This window comes from Rattus norvegicus, chromosome 12 (genome assembly GCF_036323735.1).
Source record: "Rattus norvegicus strain BN/NHsdMcwi chromosome 12, GRCr8, whole genome shotgun sequence".
NCBI classification, from domain to species: domain Eukaryota; kingdom Metazoa; phylum Chordata; class Mammalia; order Rodentia; family Muridae; genus Rattus; species Rattus norvegicus.
Window position 1 is genome coordinate 40,583,086 of NC_086030.1, and position 21,293 is coordinate 40,604,378.

At 51.6% G+C, this 21,293-nt stretch overlaps 1 protein-coding gene across 8 annotated transcripts in view; it reads left to right on the forward strand.

Moving 5' to 3' along the window:
* Acad10 (acyl-CoA dehydrogenase family, member 10) overlaps nt 1–21,293 on the forward strand; it is a 42,479-nt gene extending 21,186 nt beyond the window's left edge. For 2 of the 8 annotated variants that reach the window (NM_001398790.1, XM_063271339.1), the window contains 14 exons: nt 777–958; nt 2,810–2,960; nt 5,259–5,404; nt 7,419–7,592; nt 8,078–8,478; nt 10,682–10,822; nt 11,089–11,226; nt 11,325–11,415; nt 14,501–14,659; nt 15,731–15,903; nt 19,359–19,502; nt 20,126–20,203; nt 20,636–20,828; nt 21,032–21,293. In NM_001398790.1, coding sequence (NP_001385719.1) covers nt 777–958; nt 2,810–2,960; nt 5,259–5,404; nt 7,419–7,592; nt 8,078–8,478; nt 10,682–10,822; nt 11,089–11,226; nt 11,325–11,415; nt 14,501–14,659; nt 15,731–15,903; nt 19,359–19,502; nt 20,126–20,203; nt 20,636–20,806 — 2,149 coding nt within the window. In that variant the 3' untranslated portion in view covers nt 20,807–20,828; nt 21,032–21,293. Of the gene's footprint in view, nt 1–776; nt 959–2,809; nt 2,961–5,258; nt 5,405–7,418; nt 7,593–8,077; nt 8,479–10,681; nt 10,823–11,088; nt 11,227–11,324; nt 11,416–14,500; nt 14,660–15,730; nt 15,904–18,762 lie in introns of those variants that run through there. The other 6 variants (XM_063271342.1, XM_039090164.2, XM_063271340.1 and 3 more) reach the window with 6 other exon arrangements.

Genomic DNA, 21,293 nt, shown 5'->3' on the forward strand with positions numbered 1-21,293 from the left:
ATTCCACGCCCTGTCTGCCTTCCACTGGCGCAGACACAGCACAGGCAAAACAGCCACACACAGGAAATAAAACGAAAGGGAAAAAGACACCAGGGGCTGGAGAGGCGGCTCAGTGCCTAAAAGCGCTTGCCGCACAAGCATGGAGACCTGAGTTCAAATGCCACAGAGAAGCTGGAGGGGTAGTGAGAGTTTCTGTCATCCCGGCAAGATGGGAGGGAGAGACAAGAGAATCCCCGGAGCCTGAGGGCCAGCAGACAAGGTGGAAGGTGAAGCGACCCCGGAGGCTGCCCTCTGACCCCCACACCTGTGCTGCGTGACATGTGTGCCTTCACCTTTGCTCACACACACACTCGTCTCACATGACACAGGCCTGTAATCCACACAAGAGCCAAATGAAAGGCGGAAACCTTCAGACAGGTTAGTAAGTCTCCTGGGCATGCGCAGCCAAATGAAAGGCGGAAAACTTCAGACAGGCTTCTTAGTAAGTCTCCTGGGCATGCGCAGCCAGTCAAGGGCAGAAGTGAGACTTCAAGCTGGTTCTAGACTCCAGACCTACTCCCCCCTCAGTGATTTGGTTTTATAATCACATTTAAACCTCTTCAAGGGTTTCTGCACATGGGCCAATGAGAAGTGAGATCATGCTGTCTGTCTGCACCCATAGCCGGGCGTGTAGAGGGGTGTTGGGCACCTCAGTTCTTTGCACAAAGGAGAGGAAACTGAGGGCTCCCGTGGCTGACAGCCCCCGTGGTGCTCACCCCCACCTGTGTCCCTGCCAGCATCATCGGCACCCCCTTCTACTTGATGGAGTACTGCCCGGGCATCATCTACAAAGACCCCTCCCTGCCAGGCTTGGAGCCCAGCCGGCGGGAAGCCATATATACTGCCATGAACCAAGTCCTGTGCAGAATTCACAGTGTGGACCTGCAGGCCACGGGCCTGGACGGCTTCGGGAAGCAAGGTGGGCAGGGCAGCCCGTCCTTCACTGACAGTTCCTCTCACAAAGCAATGCTCTACTGTTGGGGTCTGGGAGGTTTAGGGTCGCTGGCACACAACCCTGCCCACGGTCTAAGTCCGGGCTAGCCATAACTGGTTCTGCTCACCCACTGCTCATTTCATCCTTTCATCCTCATTTCATGATAAGGACATCACCGACTTAATTGAGGCCTCGTTCTCCTGGGTGCTTTTTGTCAGTAAACTGCTTAATCCTTCCTTTCTTTCCAGTGCTGATCGTAGTATTTAGCATACACTCCCTCCTCCACCTCACCCTTCTTCTCTTCCTTCTTAAAACAAGTTATATTTATTTATTTATTTATTTATTTATTTATTTATTTATTTTTATTTATTTTAATTTTACCAGAGCTGGGCGGCAGTGGTTTACAACTTTGATCCCAGCACTCAGGAGGCAGAAGCAGACAGTTCTCTGAGTTTGAGGCCAGCCTGATCTACAGAGTTCCAGGATAGCCAAGAAACCCTGTCTTTTTTTTTTTTTTTAAAGTTTTTTTTTAAAGATTTATTTATTTATAAGTACACTGTAGCTGTCTTCAGACACACCAGGAGAGGGAACCAGATCTCATTACAGATGGTTGTGAGCCACCATGTGGTTGCTGGGATTTGAACTCAGGACCTCTGGAAGAGCAGTCAGTGCTCCTAACCGCTGAGCCATCTCTCCAGCCCAGAAACCCTGTCTTAAAAAACAAACAAACAGGGGTTGGGGATTTAGCTCAGCGGTAAAGCACTTGCCTAGCAAGCACAAGGCCCTGGTTTCGGTCCCCAGCTCCGAAAAAAAGAAAACAAACAAACAAACTTAGCTAAGGATGGCTTTGAACTCCTGATCCCCCTGCTTCTACTTCACAAGTGCTGGGGTCACAGGTATGCCACCACACTTGGCCTTCCCCCCATCCCCACCCAGACAAGGTTTCTCTGTGTAGTCCCAGCTTTCTTAGAACTCACTTTGTAGTCAAGGCTGGCCTTGAACTGACAGAGATGAGACTGCCTCTGCCTCCTGAGTGCTGGGATTAAAAGCGTGCCCACTGCTGGCTACACTTGGCCTCTTTGAAAATAAGAAAAGGAAAACTTTTTGCTATGTCAGGGGGTGTCACTATATTGCTAAGCTGGCCTTGAACTCTCCTCAAATGATCTTCCCACCCAACTTTATGCACCTCAATTTTAATACTATTTATTTATTTTGGATTTTTAAGGCAAAATTTTTCTATGTAGCCTTGGCTGTCCCAGAACTCACTCTATAAACCAAGCTGGCTTTGAACTCGGAAATCTGCCTGCCTCTGCCTCTCAAGTACCGGGGTTAAAAGAGTGCACCACCATGCCAAGCTCAATTTCATGGATTTTATCCTCCCTTCGTCTCTGAGAGGAGCCTTTCAAGAGGAGAAAAGGAAGGCCCAGAGGAGTTAGGCACTTGCTTGTCACCACAGAGATGGAATGTGGTAGAGCTGGATCCCACCTGAGTAGTCGGACCCCATGCTCTTAGCCTGACGCTGTTACACTGAACCAAGAGGAGCCCCTAGGCTGTTCGTGAGAAAGCTCACAGACCTTCAGAGAGGATTAGCGTCTGGCTTAAAGCTCAGTGTGGAGGAATAATGAATGCCTAGACCATGCTGAGCCAGCTGAGGCAAAATAGCTGGTGGCTGCCACATTGTCAGGAACATCTCGTGGGAATTGTCCCTGTCCCTAAACCGTGTTCAGACACATAGCACTGGCACAGAGCTGCTGATGTCTTCACAGTTCTGGCGAACTTGCCAAGCATCTACGGCTGTTGGAATAGCATCCTGTGTCCTAACCCTCTTTCCCTCAGGGGACTATATTTCTCGACAGGTGCAAACCTGGACCAAGCAGTACCGAGCAGCGGAAACCAGCAGCATCCCGGCCATGGAGCGGCTTATCCAGTGGCTGCCACTGCACCTTCCCCAGCAACAGAGGACCACGGTGGTGCACGGTGACTTCAGGTAGACACAACCATGGGGTGGGGGGGAGGTAGTTTGTGCAGAAGAAGATCAAGCCAGGAGTCCCCGGCCATGCTGCAAATGGGAATCATCCCTTAGGAGATGGAGCATTCATTCCTGCCTTCAGCTCACTAAATATCACTAGCAGCCCCTCCCCCAAGTTGTGACCACCAAAATGCCCACAGACGTTGTCCCATGCCTGTAGGGATGAGGCACTGTGCGGGGTGGGGAAACACTATTGAGATCAGGTAGAACTAAGGTAGTCCCACTTCTATGGGATCAGCATTGGATGCTGACACTGTGCCCAGTGAAGGCGGTCAGGGAGTAGATGGGGTTTCCTGGGGTGTGTGCTAAGTCTAGGGCCCCCCATCTTCATCGGTGTGCCTTCCATCCTACTGGGGTTCCAGCCGACCTCCCATAGCTGCCCTGGACTCTGTCTTGTGGCACTTGGGGAACAGTTTACCATTTCCTGCTTCTAGCAGCTCCTGCAGGCCCGCCCCACTTGATAATTTCCTCGCCCGTCCTTCATGCATTTAACTAGCCTCTACCTAGGACTCTAGAACAACCCTCCCTCTTGGGTGGGGAAGAGTAGCTAGAAGGTGGGCACTGGACACCACTGCCCCATGGCCTTAGTCTTGGACACTTGACGAGCGTCCACAAACGTGACTAAGAGCAGGCAGGAGACAGCCAGCAGCGGTCTAAAGGGCTCTCAGCTGTGGGGAAGGCCATGACAGGGTTGGAAAAGCTCCCCTTAGAAGTAACATTTGCTCCAAGACAGTTCTATCTGCTGCCACATGGTAGAGGGCGTCCCGATGGAGGCAGGAGTCTGAAACTGCTGCATTGGAAACCTACAGCCATTAAAGCAGGCGAAGGGAGCCTGCCATAGCCGCCCATTCCCCTCCAGGACGCCTGGCGCCATTGCTTGGCAGTCTCGGCACAGAGGCGACTGCTGGTGCTTGTCCCGAGTGATGAGTCACGTTTGGTGGTGTGTTGGGATCCTACCTAGCAGGAAACATACGCTGATTGGCTCCATTCGAGTCAACCTAAATAAACATCCAGGGGATTGTGCTGAGAAAAGATTCAGCTCCGGGAGGATAAGAAGTACATGTGATATTTATGTAGGTTTACCAAGAAGTGAGGGAACACCGTCTGTGGTTTCTAAGTGCCCACTTAGCTAAAAGAGACAGAAAGCCAAGAGACAAATGGTCACCACGTTCAAGGAAGGTGGGGAGGGAGGGAGGAGGCCGTTAGCTGAACCTGAAGTGTTTGCGTGTTAAGAGATTCAAGGGAAAAACAGCAACACAGCAGGTGTGACCTGTCTGAGAAGACGGTCACGTGCTCTGCGTGTCTTTCCTACAGCTTATTTCATGTTTGGTCATTTTTCTCTCAGAGATTAATTTCACTTTTGACTTTGTGTGTACTTGTGAGTGCAGATGCCCACGGAAGCCAGAAGGGAGTTAGATCCCGGAGTGGTGGTTGGGAGCCAGACTCAGCTGGGACCCAAGCTCAGGACTTCCGTGGGAGCAGCACACGCTCTCAAGCGCTGAGCTCCCTCTCCAGCCCCTCCCATCTATTTTAGTGTCCAGTCAGGGATCAGAAGGACTCAGAGGCCACTGAACAGATCCGAACTCCGGAGGGGTTCCTAACCAGCTGGCTCCGCTGGGCCAGCATGCTCTACCGTACCTTACTGCATAAACTTCTCCAAGGCCCCTTAGCTGACAGAACAGCATGTTTCCACCACGGTGGCTCTCTGGCTGGGGCTGTAGTTATTGGCCTGCTTGCTATGCCTGCAGCTGGGCTCCTCAGGTCATTTTCTGTGGCTTTGTGGTTTCCCAGAATAGTAGCCCCTGGGTAACAGATGTGTCTGGTGACTCGGGTCTCCAGAAGAGCATTTACTAAAGAAGCTATATTTTCTCCCATGATCTCCACTGCCCCGGAAGCCCTTCAGTGTCACTTGACATGTATTAGAAGCCAGGTTCCTCATGCAGTGAAGAGGCCTGCTTTAGGGACATCACAGAGAGGGTATGAATCAAGAAGGGATAACTTCAGAGAGGGCTCCTGGCCAGAGCTATGGCCCTTGGCTTTTCTCAGTTGGGGAGTTGGGAGAAGAAACAGCTAAGCTCATCCCATGCCCTGCTGAGGCTTTTGATTGGCTGAGGCCAGCTGGAAGCCAGAGGACCTAGGTAGGAGACCTAGAAGTTAGCCTGGTTGCAGCATACACACTGCTGGAGGGTGAACCCGGGAGGAAAAATAGAGTGTCCCCAGCTGTCTCCATTCCTTCTGTGGCTTCTCACTTCTCAGGCTGGACAACCTGATGTTCCGTCCTGAAAAGGCGGAGGTGCTCGCTGTCCTGGACTGGGAGCTTTCCACCTTAGGGGACCCCTTTGCTGACGTGGCCTACAGCTGCCTGGCTCACTACCTGCCGTCCAGCTTTCCCATGCTCAGAGGTAGGAGCCAGTTCCACAGCAAGCACTGGGGCACGCACTGGCTGAGGTGGCCGGACTGGAGCTCGAGAGCGAGGTCCAAGTGGCTCAAGTAATATTGTCCCTGGCATGTGGGGGTAAGAATAGGAGGTATCTCCATTTATTCTGCATTTTTTGTTTGTTTGTTTGCACTGCGGGTACGTCTTGGCGGTCGTGCGTGCCAGCAGACACGCTAGCATCATGCTGAAGCACCAGCTTACATTTTTCCATATGTTCTGGACAATCTCTTGTTGATCTGCCCAGGCTCACCTTGCCCCTTCCTTCCATTCGTACATCTGCCTTCGTCTTGTTCCTGCTGTTTCTGGGTTGTTTGCTCTGATAGGCTCTCCTGACTGGCTGTCCTTGAACTCCCTGTGTAGCTGAGGCTGGCTTCAGACTCCCGAGCCTCCTGCCTTCACTTCCTGGGAGCTGGGATTTTGGGCATGTGTTACCGCATCCAGTCTAGTATGGAAACGAAGCATGCCCTTATGACTTTATGATCTCATCATTCTACTCACTGTGTACTTTGCCTCGGTCTGGTTCGGAATGGCAGGGAGGGGGCGTGTGTGCGCTGTGGTGGTTTGTCTCCACGTAGCCTTGAATGTCCTGGAACTCACTGTGTAGACCAGGCTGGCCTCACACTTACAGAGATAACCCTGCTTCAGCCTCCCAAGTGCTGGGATCGAAGGGGTGCCCCAAGCGTGTCCAGCTGTTTTGCTTTTAAGACTTATTTTTAATTGTGTGCATATGTGTGGGCAGGTATGTACACCGGTGGGTTCCCTAGAGTTGAGAGGCAGGCATGGAAACTCCCTGAGCCGGGGTTATACGAGCTGCCTGCATAGGTGCTGGGAACCTAATCTCTGGCCCTCTGTAAGAGCAGCAAGTGCCCTTAGCCACTGGGCCATCTCTGCAGCCCTTCACTGGTTTTGGTGACAGGGCCTCACTATGTAACCCTGACTGTATTGGAACTTGCTTGTGGCCTAGGCTGGCCTTAAAGTCCAGTGATTTTTCCTACCTCTGCCTCAGAGTGCTGGGATTACAGGCCTGTGCTGCCACGCCCACTGTAGGTGTATAGTTTGGACAGATGGTCATTAAATATTTCTTTGATGTCTTAATTTGCAGTGACAACTTTTATCACATAGATGTGATATAAGACACTTGGTTTCGGGGTTGGGGATTTAGCTCAGTGGTAGAGCGCTTGGCGCAAGGCCCTGGGTTCGGTCCCCAGCTCCGAAAAAAAGAAAAGGGAAAAAAAAAAAGACACTTGGTTTCTTTCTTATTTGGATGCTTTGTTTCTGAGGGTTTGTTTGGTGGTGGTGGTGGTGATGGTGGTGGTGAGGGGTGTGGGGGTGGTCTCTGGTTTTTTTTGCCATCACCTCTCTTCTGACCCCATAAAGTAAGACACTGGACATCTTTCTAGTCATCTGATTACCAAGACACAGAGTATTCAGGCTTTTAGTCAGGGGTCATATATTACGGTGCAAGCAAATCAGTGAAGCTTAGTGTCCTGATGTTTATCTGCTTCATAATACAGTGAGATTGCTCTTCTGATGCCTGTGTGTGCGTGAGTGCATGGGTGCATGCATACATGCATACATGTGTTCGTGTGTGTGTGTGTGTGTGTGTGTGTGTACACTCCCGTGTCTGGGCATCACACCCAGGGCCTGGCACATGCCAAACAAGTGCTGTAGCACTGAGCTCCACCACCAGCCCGCCTGGAACTGTGTCTGAGCAAATGACCAGCTAAGGATGTCTCCATCTGGGAGCTGTGGTCCAGGGGGGATCCTTTGTTGACTGATAATTTGGTCTGAAACCTTGAGGGAGTGCTCCGTCAGTAGCTTACCTCAGGCCAGTGGCTAGGGCAAGGAGCCACAGGACTCACAAGCGGCCTCATAGCTGTGAATGTCACTGGGGAGCAGAGTGGCCTTCAGAATTCACAGTCGCTAGTGGTAGGGAAACGCGGGTACCAACCACTCTGGTCGGCTCTGTCTCATCTCAGGGTTCAGGGACCAGGATGTGAGGGAGCTGGGCATCCCCACCGTGGAGGAGTACTTCAGGATGTACTGTCTTAACATGGGCATCCCACCCATCGACAACTGGAACTTCTACATGGCTTTCTCTTTTTTCCGAGTGGCTGCAATCCTACAGGGAGTCTACAAGCGCTTGCTCACAGGTAAGCCTTGGCCCGGCAGCCACGGAGGCTCTGAGGAGAGAGGTTGGGTCAGAATGGTGTACAGCTCAATTTATTTCCCCATCATCATGAAAGTACGGGTGTGTAGAGCCAGCTGTGGTAGCTCACACTTGGGAAGTGGGGGTTCAAGGTCGGAGAGTTCAAGGGCATCCTCATCTATATCTGGGAAGCAACAGGAAGCCCTGTCCTGAGTGCTGGAATTAAAGGTCTGTGCCACCACAGCTTAAATTAGTTTCTTTAGGAAAAGTAAGGCCAAGCAGCAGGGGATATCTGACCTCCAACTTCTGGTTCCCAGGTCGCTGACTTACCACCCTCTCCAGACTCAGTTTCCCTGTCCGCTAAGTTCAGATTCAGAGTGGAGTGCTGCCTGGGAGTGCAGAGCTCAGCCAGTAGCAGTGTCTGCCCTCAGAGTATTGCACGTCACCAGGGTGGTCATGGGTCATCAGTTCTCCCTCCATTCTCCGTAGGACAGGCCAGCTCTGCAACAGCCGGGCAAAGTGGGAAGCTCACTGAGTCCATGGCTGAGCTGGCCTGGGATTTTGCCATCAAAGAAGGGTTCCGGGTTTTCAAAGCGATGCCAGCCACCACAACACTGACGAGATCCTACCATGCCTGGGCTGGGCCACGGCTCCCGAGGACTCCCACGGGCTCGAGGAGTCACAGCACTACAGTAGCTGCTTCCCCCTCTCATGAGGCAAAGGGAGGCCTGATCATCTCTCCAGAGGGCCTGTCCCCTCGGGTCAGGAAGTTGTATGACCAGCTGTTGCAGTTTATGGAACAGAAGGTGTACCCCGTGGAGACAGAGCTGCAGAGACACCAGGCCTCAGCCGACAGGTGGAGCCCTTCCCCGCTGATAGAAGACCTCAAGGTAAGCCAGCTCATCTGTGTGGCGGACCCTAGCCATTGAGGCTTGAGGGAAGGAGGCTGAGTGGAATCCTCTTGGTTTCCCATCACTAGAGAGAGGTCGCTGCTGGCTAATCAGGTTTCACAGGGGCGGCGCGCCTGCGTGCGTGCGTGCGTGTGTGTGTGTGTGTGTGTGGTGTGTGTGTGTATGTGTGTGTATGGTGTGTGTGGGTGTGTGTGTGGTGTATGTGTATGTGTGTGTATGTGGTATGTGTATGTGTGTGTGGGGTGTGTGTGTGTGTGGTGTGTGTGTGGTGTGTGTGTGTATGTGTGTGTATGGTGTGTGTGTGTGGTGTGTGTGTGTGTATGTGTGTGTATGGTGTGTGTGTGTGGTGTGTGTGTGTGTATGTGTGTGTGTATGGTGTGTGTGTGTGTGTGTGGTGTGTGTATGTGGTATGTGTATGTGTGTGGGGGGTGTTGTATGTTTGGTGTGTGGGGGGTGTGTGTGTGGGTGTGTGTGTGGTGTGTGTGTGGGTGTGTGTGTGTATGTGTGTGTGTGTATGTGTGTGTGGGTGTGGTGTGTGTGTATGTGTGTGTGTGTGTGTGTGTGTGTGTGTCTGGGATGAGGAAGGAGAGTGGTAATTTGGGCATAGTTCTCCTGTGGTCCCCATACTTGGGAGGTAGAGGCAGGAGGATAAAAAGTTCAGGCCAACCTCAACTACTTGAGACCCTGTCTCGCGCTTGCTTTTTTTTTTCTTTTTTCTTTTTTTGGAGCTGGGGACCAAACCCAGGGCCTTGCGCTTGCTAGGCAAGCGCTCTACCACTGAGCTAAATCCCCAACCCCGAGACCCTGTCTCAAAATCAAGTAATATGACCTGTAGCTTGGAGACGCATCGTGTCACATGGACATCTGTCACACGGCTTTGAGAAACGAGCCATGTTAGGGGACGTCTCTAGCCAAACTCTCTTGCTAGAGAGATGGTATGAGAAGCAGAGAGCCGAGCATTTGGAAAGTGTTCTGCTCACTCCGCCTTGTTCCCTCACCGTTCTGACAAACGCCCGCAGTCTGTGGTGGGCTGGCCCATTCCTGCCTGTGGTCAGTCAGGACAACACAGTGAGGAAGCCTGTGGAAAGCAGCTCCCCTCAGGGTGACAGAAAACAGAGGCAGAAGCAGACACATGAATCTATACCCGAGGCCTTCCTTTCTTCACCTTTTATATCCATATGGATCTCCAGCCTAGGGAATGGTGCCACCCACATCAGTAGAAAGGTTCGTTATTTAATTACTTACCTCTGGAAAGGAGGGCTTGCTCAGGGCCTGAGCTCACAGGTCTCAGGACCCCCATGCCCACGCCCACCCCCACCCCCAACCCCGGGGAGCTGGCTGTGTTCCAGTAGGATTCCTACCTATCAACAGCACTAGTGTTAGTCCTGAGGAGGCATGGGGATGGAGATGGGGGGTGGGGGTGGCTGGGATATGGAGAACTGGAATGAGCTCACTCTGGACCTTGCTAGTTCTCTCTCATTTATGCCACCCGTGCCTGCAGGCCTGTGTCTGGCCAATGGGTCTGCCTTGGCATTGCTTTGGGTATATGCTGTGTCTCGAACTGCGCCTTCCTTTCCCCTCTGTGTGCCACTGGTCAAGACAAGATTTGACCTGGGCTGGGGAGATGACTCAAGGTTAAGAGAACAGACTGTGATTTTAGAGGGCTAAAGGTCAGTTCCCAGCATCCACATCAGGAGACTCACAACTGTCTATAACTCTAGGTCCAGGCATTTTAATACCACACCCCTCACCTCCATGGGCCCCTGCATTCACGTTCATACACATGTACATGCTTACATTGGGTTTCTTTGTCTGGTGTGTTTGTTTGTTTGTTTGTTTGTTTGTTTGGAGACAGGGTTTCTCTGTGTAGCCCAGGCTGTCCTGGAACTTGAACTTGCTTTATAGACCAGATTAGCCTCGAACTCACAGAGATCTGCCTGCCTCTGCCTCCTGGGTGTTCACCACCTCAACCCAGCTTTTGGTTTTTTTTTTTTGTCTTGGTACTTTGAGACAGCATCTCTCTGTGTGGTCCTAGCTGGCCTGAAATTCAACACATAGACCAGGCTAGCCTCAAACTCAGAGCTCCCCATGCTTGCTGGGGTTAAAGATGGATAATGATACTTCTGTCCAAACTTATATATATGTAAGATTCAGTGATTATTGCCATCCCTTCCCCTGACAGGAGAAAGCCCAGGCTGAAGGGCTTTGGAACCTTTTCCTACCCTTGGAGACGGATCCTGAGAGAAAGTACGGAGCAGGGCTGACTAATGTGGAGTACGCACATCTGTGTGAAGTGATGGGCATGTCTCTGTACGCTTCTGAGGTACAGTCCCCACAGTTCTCTCAGCACGAGAACATGTCACACGCGCACACACGCGCACGGCCAGTGGAATCCCCTGCATGTGGAAGGTCCATCTCAGGCCACCACACAGCTGGAATCTCACATGGGCAAGGCCGTGGACTAAAGCCTGTGTAGAGAATCCACTCAGCATGGGAGACGCCTAGGGGTATGGGCTGTGGGAGCTTCTAGCCCCTGGCTTCAGGGTCCTTAGGAGATGTGGGGGACATGGATGAGTTTCTTCTCCTCAGATATTTAATTGCTCTGCCCCGGATACGGGGAACATGGAAATCCTGGTGCGCTACGGCACGGAGGAGCAGAAGGCCCGCTGGCTGGCGCCACTCCTGGAGGGCAGGATCCGTTCCTGCTTCGCCATGACCGAGCCCCAGGTACCATGTTCACATCTAAAGGCTGGGCCGAGGCTGCTCTTCTGCTCCTGTACGATGTAGGTCACTAGGATCTCTAACCGGAACGTGCTCTCCTTCAGGTGGCCTCCTCAGATGCCTCCAACATCGAGGCGTCCATCAAAGAGGAAGATGGCTCCTATGTCATAAATGGTCACAAGTGGTGGATCTCAGGTATTTGGCCTGAAATACGCTTGCCAAACTCAGTCTGCTTGCCAAACTCAGTCTGCGTGGGCGGGCAGGCCTCTGAGGCCCAGTGTGAGATGCATGGGGTTGGGGGAGGGGGATTACAGGGGCTTTTGCAGGCAGAGCTCTAGGAATCTGTTAAGGGAACCTTCTCTCTTTATCCTGTCCCTGCCATTTTGGCCGGAAGCCTTCTCGGTAGCTCTCCCTTTCTCTCTCTCTCTTTTTTTTTTTTTTTTTTTTTTGATTCTTTTTTTCGGAGCTGGGGACCGAACCCAGGACCTTGCGCTTCCTAGACAAGCGCTCTACCGCTGAGCTAAATCCCCAGCCCCTCTCCCTTTCTCTTGAGGTCGGTGTGTTGTATCTTAGGGGCTTCCAAGTGTTTCTGTGCCTCAGCTCACAGAGCCCCTGTACTTCCCTTAAGGCAGGGATCCCCAGGCCCCATCCCATTTCACAGGAGGAAACTAGGACTTGGGGTGACCAGTCACTCCCCTGGGGCTGTAGCAGCTGGCAGGTGTTGTAGAGATTGAAGTATCATGTAGGCTATGCCGACCTCAGACTGCTATGTAGCTGATGCTGGCCTTGAACTCCGGATCCGCATGCCTCTGCATTCCAAGTGCTGGGGTCACAGGTGTGTGCCACCACACCAGGCTCAAATGTATGTATTTGTCAAAAATTCATATACCTCTAGACATGGTGTTGTGCAAACTATGATTCCAGGGCTTGGGAGGTAGTGGTGGAGATTAACACAGGTGTGGGGATGCCATCTTTGGTCATGTACGAGTTCAAGGCCAGCCTGGGCTACATGAGATCCTGTCTGGAAAAAAACAACAACAACAACAAAAAAATGACAACAAAAAAACAAATCCAAATGCTACATCGTCCACAGACTTTTAACAGTTTTTTCTTTTTTAAGATTTATTTATTTTATTTATATGAGTTCACTGTAGCTATCTCCAAACACCACAAGAACAGGGCATCAGATCCATTACAGATGGATCTGAACCACCACGTGGTTGCTGGGAATTGAACTCAGGACCTCTGGAAGAGCAGTCAGTGCTCTTAACCACTGAGCCATCTCTCCAGCCCCTTAACAGAGGTTTTTTTTTTTTTTTTTAAAGATTTATTCAGCTCTCTTTTCTCTGTTCTCTTACCCTCTTCTCCTTTATCCCTTCTCTTCCCACTCCCTATCCCCCTTCCCTCCCATGCTCATGGCTGGCCTTTACTTCTCCCCTCCTCTACTCTTCTTCTCTCATTAAACCTTTCCATGTGGAAAAAAAAAAGATTTATTCATTTATTATATATAAGTACACAGTAGCTGTCTTCAGATACACCAGAAGAGGGCATCGGATCTCTTTACAGATGGTTGTGAGCCACCATGTGGTTGCTGGGAATTGAACTCAGGACCTCTGGAAGAGCAGCCAGTGCTCTTAACCCCTGAGCCATCTCTCCACCCCCTTAACAGAGTTTTTAAATAACTCTTTCACTTGTTGTTTTTGAGTTGTTGTTGTTGTTTTTGAGACTGGGGCTGTCTGCCTAGAACTTGCTTATGTAGACTAGGCTGGCCTTGAACTCCCAGAGATCCACTTGCCTCTGCCTTCCAAGTGCTGAGGTTAAAGGCGTAGGCCACTAGACCCAGCTTCATTATGTTTCTAAGCAGTGGGCTGGAGAGATGGCTCGGGGTGAAGAGCACTTGTTCCTGCAGAGGTCCTGGGTTCAGTTCCCAGCACCCGCATGGCTGCTCACATCGTAATCCCAGGGGATCTGATGCCCTCTTCAGACTTTCCTGAGCACCAGGCATCATGTGGTACCCATACATGCACACATGCAGGCAAAACACAGACATAAATTAAAGTTTTTAATTTTATAATTGTTATGAAGTGAACGCTTACCACTTGTTCACTGAGGCATTTGACTTTCCATCTCACCTCTGTAAGACGATTCTGACTCATGTTACGGAAGTGTTCTCTGAACTCATCCTATCCCGTTTTCTTTTGTTCTTAGATACCTGTTGACTGTGTGGGGAAAATCTAATATTCAGAACCACTTATGACTAGAGGAAGAGGGAGGGGAGAGTAGGGGAGGAAAGAGGAGAGGAGGAGACAGAGAGAGATGAAGTGTGCCTTGCTTGTGCTCTGGGCAAGCGTTCCATCTTGAGCTGTGTCCCCAGTCTCTCTATCATGGTGGATTCTGAACCACTCGCTCCATTTACACAGTGTGCCTGGTCTTTGGCGTATGTGTTACACTTTGGACCTGGAGAGAACACAGCTGGTATTCTCACAGAGGTCCAGCCAGGGAGGCTTCCAGGCCTCCCACAAAACACAACCATGGCCTGCTAGAAGCACAGATCGTTCTCTGAAGAAGTTTTCTGAAGCACTAGCCAGAAGGGAAGCTTGAGAAGCAGCTCAATTGTCCTCTGGGTGTCTCCAAGAGTTGCCTCTGCCCTGGGTCCACAACCACCAGTGTCCACAAGAGGGCGCACTCTTGTCGATGGCTTTTGTAGCCAGTCCTATCTTGGCTGCCTCACGGGGGATGATTTGTGAGCTGACGTTGGGTAATATCCATGGTAGATACCCATCATGCAGCCCACTACCTCACGTGACGCTCAGCAAGCTAGAGGCACTGACAGCCTCTTTTACATCTTGTCCCTGGTTTTTAAGTCTAACGTGATGGTTTTAAACCTTTTTTTTTCTCATGGTGTTAGACTGAGGCCTCAACAGTTAAAGGCCCTGGGTGCTCTTGCAGAGGACCAGCCACCACCCGCGTGACAGCTCCCAACTCTCTTGTGACTCTAGTTCCAGGTGACCTGACACCTTCTTCTGGCTTCTGTGGGCACTGCACACACATACAGACAGAAACTCCCACGTGAAAGTGAAAAATGCTGCCCTTACAGTGTGACAGGTCCCCATCTCGCTGCAATAAGCTTTGTCTGGCCCGGAGGCCACGTAGGCATCTCTGATCCCGTGGCTCTGTCAGGGTCATCGCTTTGCTGTTCGCAGGCCAGGGCTGCGTGCGGTCAGAGGCTCCCGTAGTCCCAGAACCCACTGACAGGCCCTGTCCCTCCTCTTCCCGGCAGGTATCCTGGATCCACGCTGCAAACTCTGTGTGTTTATGGGGAAAACAGACCCGCAGGCCCCAAGGCACCAGCAACAGTCTATGCTCTTGGTTCCCATGGACACGCCCGGAATCAAAGTCATCCGGCCTCTGTCGGTGTTTGGGTTAGAGGATCCTCCAGGTTAGATATCCCCGAGTCAGTCACCCTGAATATGGCTCTAATACAGGACAGCAGATTGGGGAGCCCTTGCCCCCTTCAGAATTTGTCACATGCCAAGGATCTGAAGGCGCTGGGGAGGCCCAGCCCAGCCTTTTATTCCCTCAGAAACTTGGCCCACCCAGCAGACTGCCTGTGGGTGTTTATGCCTTTTCCCCTCCATTCTCAGAAGAGAAGCAGGAGTCCTGAGAGGAGGCAGGCAGGCGGGCAGAGGCACCAGGCCTGCATCCTCCTGGCTTTGTTTGTGTGGGCCAAGGCCCCAGTGGACTCCCCTCACCTGTATGAGGGGAGGGACCTCTCCACTGACAACATTCACACCCACGTCTCCAGAGGACCGGCACACCCACATTCCTCATCCAGGGGTTCTGGCCTGCGTCCTAGTTTATCCTCGAGGCTCAGTAGGTGCTTCCATCAAGCCCGATGACCTGAGTTCAGTCCTTGGGACCCACATGGGAGAGAACTAGCTCTGCTAGTTGTACTCTGAGCTCCTCACACATGCTTGGGCATGTGCGCGTGCGTGTGCATGCACACACACACACACACACACACACACACACACACACAAAACCAATAAATAATACGTGTAAAAATGAATCAATGTGTGGCCAGTGAGCTGGCTCAGTAGTGAAAGGCGCTTGCTGCAAGCCCGACCGCCTGAGTTCAATCCCTAAGAACCTACATGGTAGAAGGGACCTGGCTCCTTAAAGTTGGCTTCTGATCCTCCCAAATGCACCTTGCCTGTACGCCTAATCCCAGCACTTGGGAGGCAGACGCAGGCAGGTCCCTGAGTTTAAGGCCAGTCTGGTTTACACAGAGAAACTCTGTCTCACAAAAGAAAAAAAGAAAGAAAGAAACGAATAGAGTAACTTGTTTTTGCTGTAGACATCAACTCCCTTCCTGTATTTCTGGGGCCGCTGTCCCCCTCCTTAGCGATGACCCAGTTAGAAGCCTAAGGCCTGGGAACGGGACCAGCAGCTAGCCCTAACCTAAGCAAGGTATACAGATGTCCAAAGAACCTGCATCTTGGTCTTTCAGGTGGCCATGGTGAAGTACAGTTCAAAGATGTGCGTGTGCCTAAGGAGAACATACTTCTGGGCCCTGGCCGAGGCTTTGAGATCGCTCAGGGCAGGCTGGGGCCCGGTCGGATTCATCACTGCATGAGGTTGATCGGGTATTCAGAGAGGGCCCTGGAACTCATGAAGACACGGGTGAGTCCCCGCCTTGTGCCCACATTGACTCAAAGCCCCTGTTGCTGGCTGGAGAATTCCAACGCTGGTACCCTTCTGAGAACAGACCTCGGGGATGGTGTTCCCTCCCAGAATCTCCATCTCTGCTTTGCACGTGCTTTACTTGGCCACAGCTGGCTTCCAGAGAGGGATGGGTACCCCTCTGTCCAGGTGGCCAGATGCCAAGGCAGGCTTTATGGTGGCCGAGGGCAAGGTTCCAAAACCCAGAGGATTATGGGCAACCAGGAGCCATTTGTGTTCCCAGCACATCCCCAGGGAGGTCCTGCATGGCCTGTTGTGCCCCTGGGGGTCACAGCACCTGGCCCTGTGCATGACAGCTTCCTTGTTCAGTACATCCAGACATGGCTGGCGTCTTATGCCTATAGTTCTAGCACTCGGAAGCTCAGGCAGGAGGATTGCTGAAACTCCAAGACCAGCCTACAGACTGTGTCCACAGTATGACATTGTCTCAAACAACAAAAGTCATTTGCCATGGGCCCCTTAAAGGCTGGGGTCTCTGCCACCACCATGGCGGCAGAGTGAGGATCCGCAGGAAGTTAGAAGGTGGTTCAGTTAGGTGTGACCAAGTCGGTTGAGACTTCATGAGTCTTACCCCGAGCAGTTTGTTTTCGGCATCTTTAAGCACCACACAATTCAGTGGAAACTTATTCTGGAGATGAGTAATCCTGAGTACACATAAAAAAGAATCCTGGAATCCCTCGGAGGAACAAAGCACGCTAAATATATGTCAGAAGTGACTCCATCGAGACTCTGTAAAGACCGTGTGACATCCTCCATAAAGACAGTTCTATACATTGCTCGAGAGATAAAAGCCTATAAGGCGCTGGGGGAGGGTTTCTGTGCAGGAGGATCTGGTGTGGTCTCCAGTCACACAGATAGCACAAAGGTCCCAGACTATTCACTGCATCCTCTCTCCTAGCTCAGGGTCTCTTAACAGCCATGCTGGTCTGGAACTCTCCATGTAGGCAGAGGTGACCTTGTTGGGACTCAGGTGCAGGCACCAGACCATCCCTGATTGGAACGTAACTTCATGGTATACAGATGAACTCACTGTGTTCCTAAATTATATTTATTTATATTTAGATATTTAATATATAAATTATATGTTATATTTATTGTTTTTAAAGCAGGCTGCTAGGGACAGATGTCATGATGTTTGCCTTGCACCCCAGAACTCTGTAGGCAGAGGCAAGTGGGTCTCTTTGTGACAGAGGCCAGAGCAAGTTCCAGGACAGCCAGGGCTACCTGAAAGGCCCTGTCTCAAATGAACAACTGGGCAGAGATTACTGAACAGTGTGTGGACTGTCGCTGTGTTTTCAATGGCCGGAGAGAGAACAGTGAGTCGGCCCAGCACATAAAGGCATCTGCTGAGGCTCATGAAGTGAGATTGACTCCTGGGCGGAAGGGGAGATTCAACTCCTCCAAGTTATCCTCTAACCCTCACGCTCATATAAGACTTTAAAACTATATCTATGCGCACCTTTAAATGCATGCAGAAAGTGTGGAAGCACAGATAAGAATCGTGTGTTTTGAGATGGGCTCACTCTGCCGCCCAGATTGGTCTCGAGCTTTTAGACTCAAACAGCTCTCCAAACAGCTCACTCTACAGACACACCAAGGCGACAGCCACCCCCTGTCAGGTGATGGGATACTAGGTATTTTTTTCTGTCTTTTGAATGAAAATTGACAGCCATGACACAAGATATATTATTGCTGTAAAAATTATTTTCCCAGGGATAGATAAATAAAACATGTGAGAGAAGAATGCTTTTGACTCTCAACCCTTTCTAAGCTGGAACTCCAGGCTGTGAGGCTGGCCTTTGCCAGCAGATGGCGACTTGCCCCTTGGTGGAGTTCCCTCAGTCCTTCCTACTTTCCTTACCAGGAGCAGTCTTGGCCAGAAGCTGGCTGGGGCTTTCTCTCTTGCCTAACTTCAAGCCCAGGGCTTCACTAAAGGGGTCTTAGAAGTTCTGGGCCGCTCTGTGGTGGTACACACCTTTAATCCCAGCACTAGGAAGGCAGAGAGAGGTAGACGGATCTCTCTGGATCTCTCTGAAGTTCAAAACCAGCCTGATCTACAGGACTAGGGCATTGAGGGCTACACAAAGAAACCCTGTCTTGAAAAACAAAACAAAACAATGTGGCTCTCAGCTCAAAAGAAGATTGTTGGGCTGGAGAGATGGCTCAGCGGTTAAGAGCGCCCGACCGCTCTTCCAGAGGTCATGAGTTCAATTCCCAGCAACCACATGGTGGCTCACAACCATCTGTAAAGAGATCTGATGCCCTCTTCTGGTGTATCTGAAGACAGCTACAGTGTACTTATATATAATAAATAAATAAATCTTTAAAAAAAAAAAAAAAGAAGATTGTTTCAGAGTTACATGTAAGCACTGTTCAGGAATACAGATTTAAATTACCTCAGATTCCACTTTGCAATCTACTAAGTTATACAAAGTTTCTTGTTTTGTTTTGCTTTGTGGGTTTTTTTTGGGGGGGGGGTTTGCTGGCTTGTTTGTTTGTTTGTTTGTTTGTTTTTTGAGACATGGTTTCTCTCTGTAGCCCTGGCTGACCTGGAACTCACTTGCTTCTTTAAACCAGCCTGGCCTTGAACTCAAACTCGAGATCAGCCCCCCTCTGCCTCTCAAGCGCTAGGATTAAGGGGAGAGCCACAGCTGCCTGACTCTGTTGGAAGACATTATCTAACTGTATCTCTCTCTGTCTCTCTCTGTCTCTGTGTCTCTGTCTCACTCTGTCTCTGTCTCTCTCTTTCTCACACACACACACACACACACACACACACACACACACACACACACACAGCATAGACCTCATAGTCATAGAGATCCTCCTGCCTCTGCCTTTGGGATTAAGGATGTGCGTCACCACGCCCAGGCTCATGAAGTTTGAACAAAGGAGAAAGTCACAGAACACCTTCAGTTGTGTTGATGGTGCTCCAGGCGGGCGAGTCACAACACAAGCAGAACTATGTCTGCTGTGCGCCTCTGGTCCTCTCCGATGACCTCCTTAACTCTTGGGTTGGTGGAAGGTAGCGATCTCCATCTTCACATTCCAGAAGGACTTCCCTTAGTCACAAGGTTGTCACACACTGCCGTGGGCAATAAATGTCCGTTGAGGCACCAAGACAGCCCAAGATTCCTGGCTGTGGACCTGTAACATTCCAGGCTCTCCAGGATCACCAAAGCTGTAGTCAGCCATCAGCCACCGGAGAATGCGCTCTGTAGGTGTGGCATCTGTAACGACCATTGCATTGCAACCGCCCCCAACTAGCTGGCAGGCAGGCGGTTCCCACATCTGCTCTCTCCTGCGTGCCTGGCTCCCCTGCAGGTCATCCACTCTGAGCCTCCCAGGACCACTCTAGGCCCAGCTCCCGAGCCTTGTCTCCCTGGTATCCGTAGGTGATGTCCCGCACGGCCTTCGGGAAGCCCCTTGTGGAGCACGGCACCATCCTAGCAGACATTGCCCGGTCTCGTGTGGACATCGAGCAGGCACGTCTGCTGGTACTGAAAGCTGCCCACCTCATGGATGTGGCCGGAAACAAGGTGGGAGGCCTCCGAGATGACAGGAGCCATCCTGAGGGGACACTGGACTCCACCCTTCTCTCATTGTTTGGCAAACTGCGGGAAGGCTCAGCTCTTGGACACTGATGACTGCTAATGTTCTGCTTGAACTCTAGAGGGTCATCTATTGCCAACCAGAAAAGGCCCGGGGAGAGAGGCGAACGTCCACCAAATGGTCAGCTCTGTAGCCCCAGGTCTTCAACAAGACCCAGTGCAGGAGGCCAATGAAGGGGGAGAGAGCTGGGAGAAGGACCTCACAGACCTGGTCCAAACAGAGCATTAGCCTACAGAGGAGCTCATTCCCATAGCAACGTTCCCCATTTCCTATAGTGGGTGGCCTTGATGCATGTGGACTGCCCTGTTACCTGGCCCCCGTGCAAGGGCCCCAGACCCAGGAGAGCTGCTGCACCAGGTAGTGGAGCCAGGCATGCTGTCCCTGGTTCTTTGATGCCCTTGTTTTTGGCAGCTTGAGGATGCCCAGGTCTAGCTTTGGTCCACTATTGCCTGCAGCACTGTGTCCAGCGTCCACCCTGACGGTCAGTTTGGTTTTCTGTGGTCCTCTTAGCACCTCATCCCGTTTTCCTTTACTCTGCCTTCTCCTGCAGGCTGCAGCTTTGGAGATCGCCATGATTAAAATGGTAGCCCCTTCCATGGCTTATCGAGTAATTGACCGCGCTGTTCAGGTGAGCTGCCCCTCACCGGCCTGCCTCGGGCTGTGCCTGCTGCCTTCCTCTCCAAGCCAAGCCGTGCAGGGCCCCTCCTCTCCCTCCCACGACAGCCCGTGCTTCCCTCCCTGCATTCTGCTTGCAAGTAGCTGGCCTCAGCCTAAGGAAGCCCTGTTGCTGCTCATACCCAGTGCCCTGACCCTGCGGGGTGCGCATCCTGACACCTGATCCCACACAGGACCACAGGACGTTCTCAGTAGCAGAAGCAAACCTTGTAGAATGGGCTCGGTGAGCCAGGCATCCAAAGGATGCCATTATGGTCCTATGTGAAGTCTGGGACACACAGTGGTATAGGGGACCCCTGGTGAGACAGCAGTCGCCAGCGGTTTTGAGCAGGCTGACACTTTGAGAACTCCGGCTTTCTTCTGTTTCCTGCTATGTATCTGCCAGGCTTTTGGAGCAGCAGGCCTCAGCAGCGACTACCCCCTGGCTCAGTTCTTTGGCTGGGCCCGAGCCCTGCGCTTCGCTGACGGCCCTGATGAGGTACACCAGCTGACGGTGGCTAAGATGGAGCTGAAGGGTCGCTCCAGGCTGCAGGAGCCAGCAGCCCCCAGAGTGTAGATGCTGGGTTTGCAAAGGCCTGGTATGTGTGCTCCTCACCTCCCCCACCGCACCTCAGTCTGGGACAGTTACTGTGACCCGATCTTTCTGGGGTCTCCTCGAGAAGGTGTTTCTGGAGGGACGACTGAGTTAGAGCTTGTTTTAGGCATAGAAGAAGGAGATTTGGATGCAGGCCTGGGGAGCTGTTCTTTTCTTCAGAATTGACCTGTGACCCCCTTCCTCCAGGCTGTAGGGATCTGGACACCGTGTGCTCTGATCTCTCCAGAAGCAATAAGGCTCCTTCCTGGGGCTTCTGGGAAAGCAGAGGGCATAGCCACAGCAGATACTGCTGGAAACTGGGATGAAGCCACCCTGTGCCCACATCTGGAATACGAATTCAGAGGATTAAGATGCTCTGTTGGAAAGGGGCTTTGGGGATACAAAGAGTCTGTGTACTTCCTGTGTCACATGCAGGATATGGGGAATAAAGGCTCGCATAGCCCCGTGA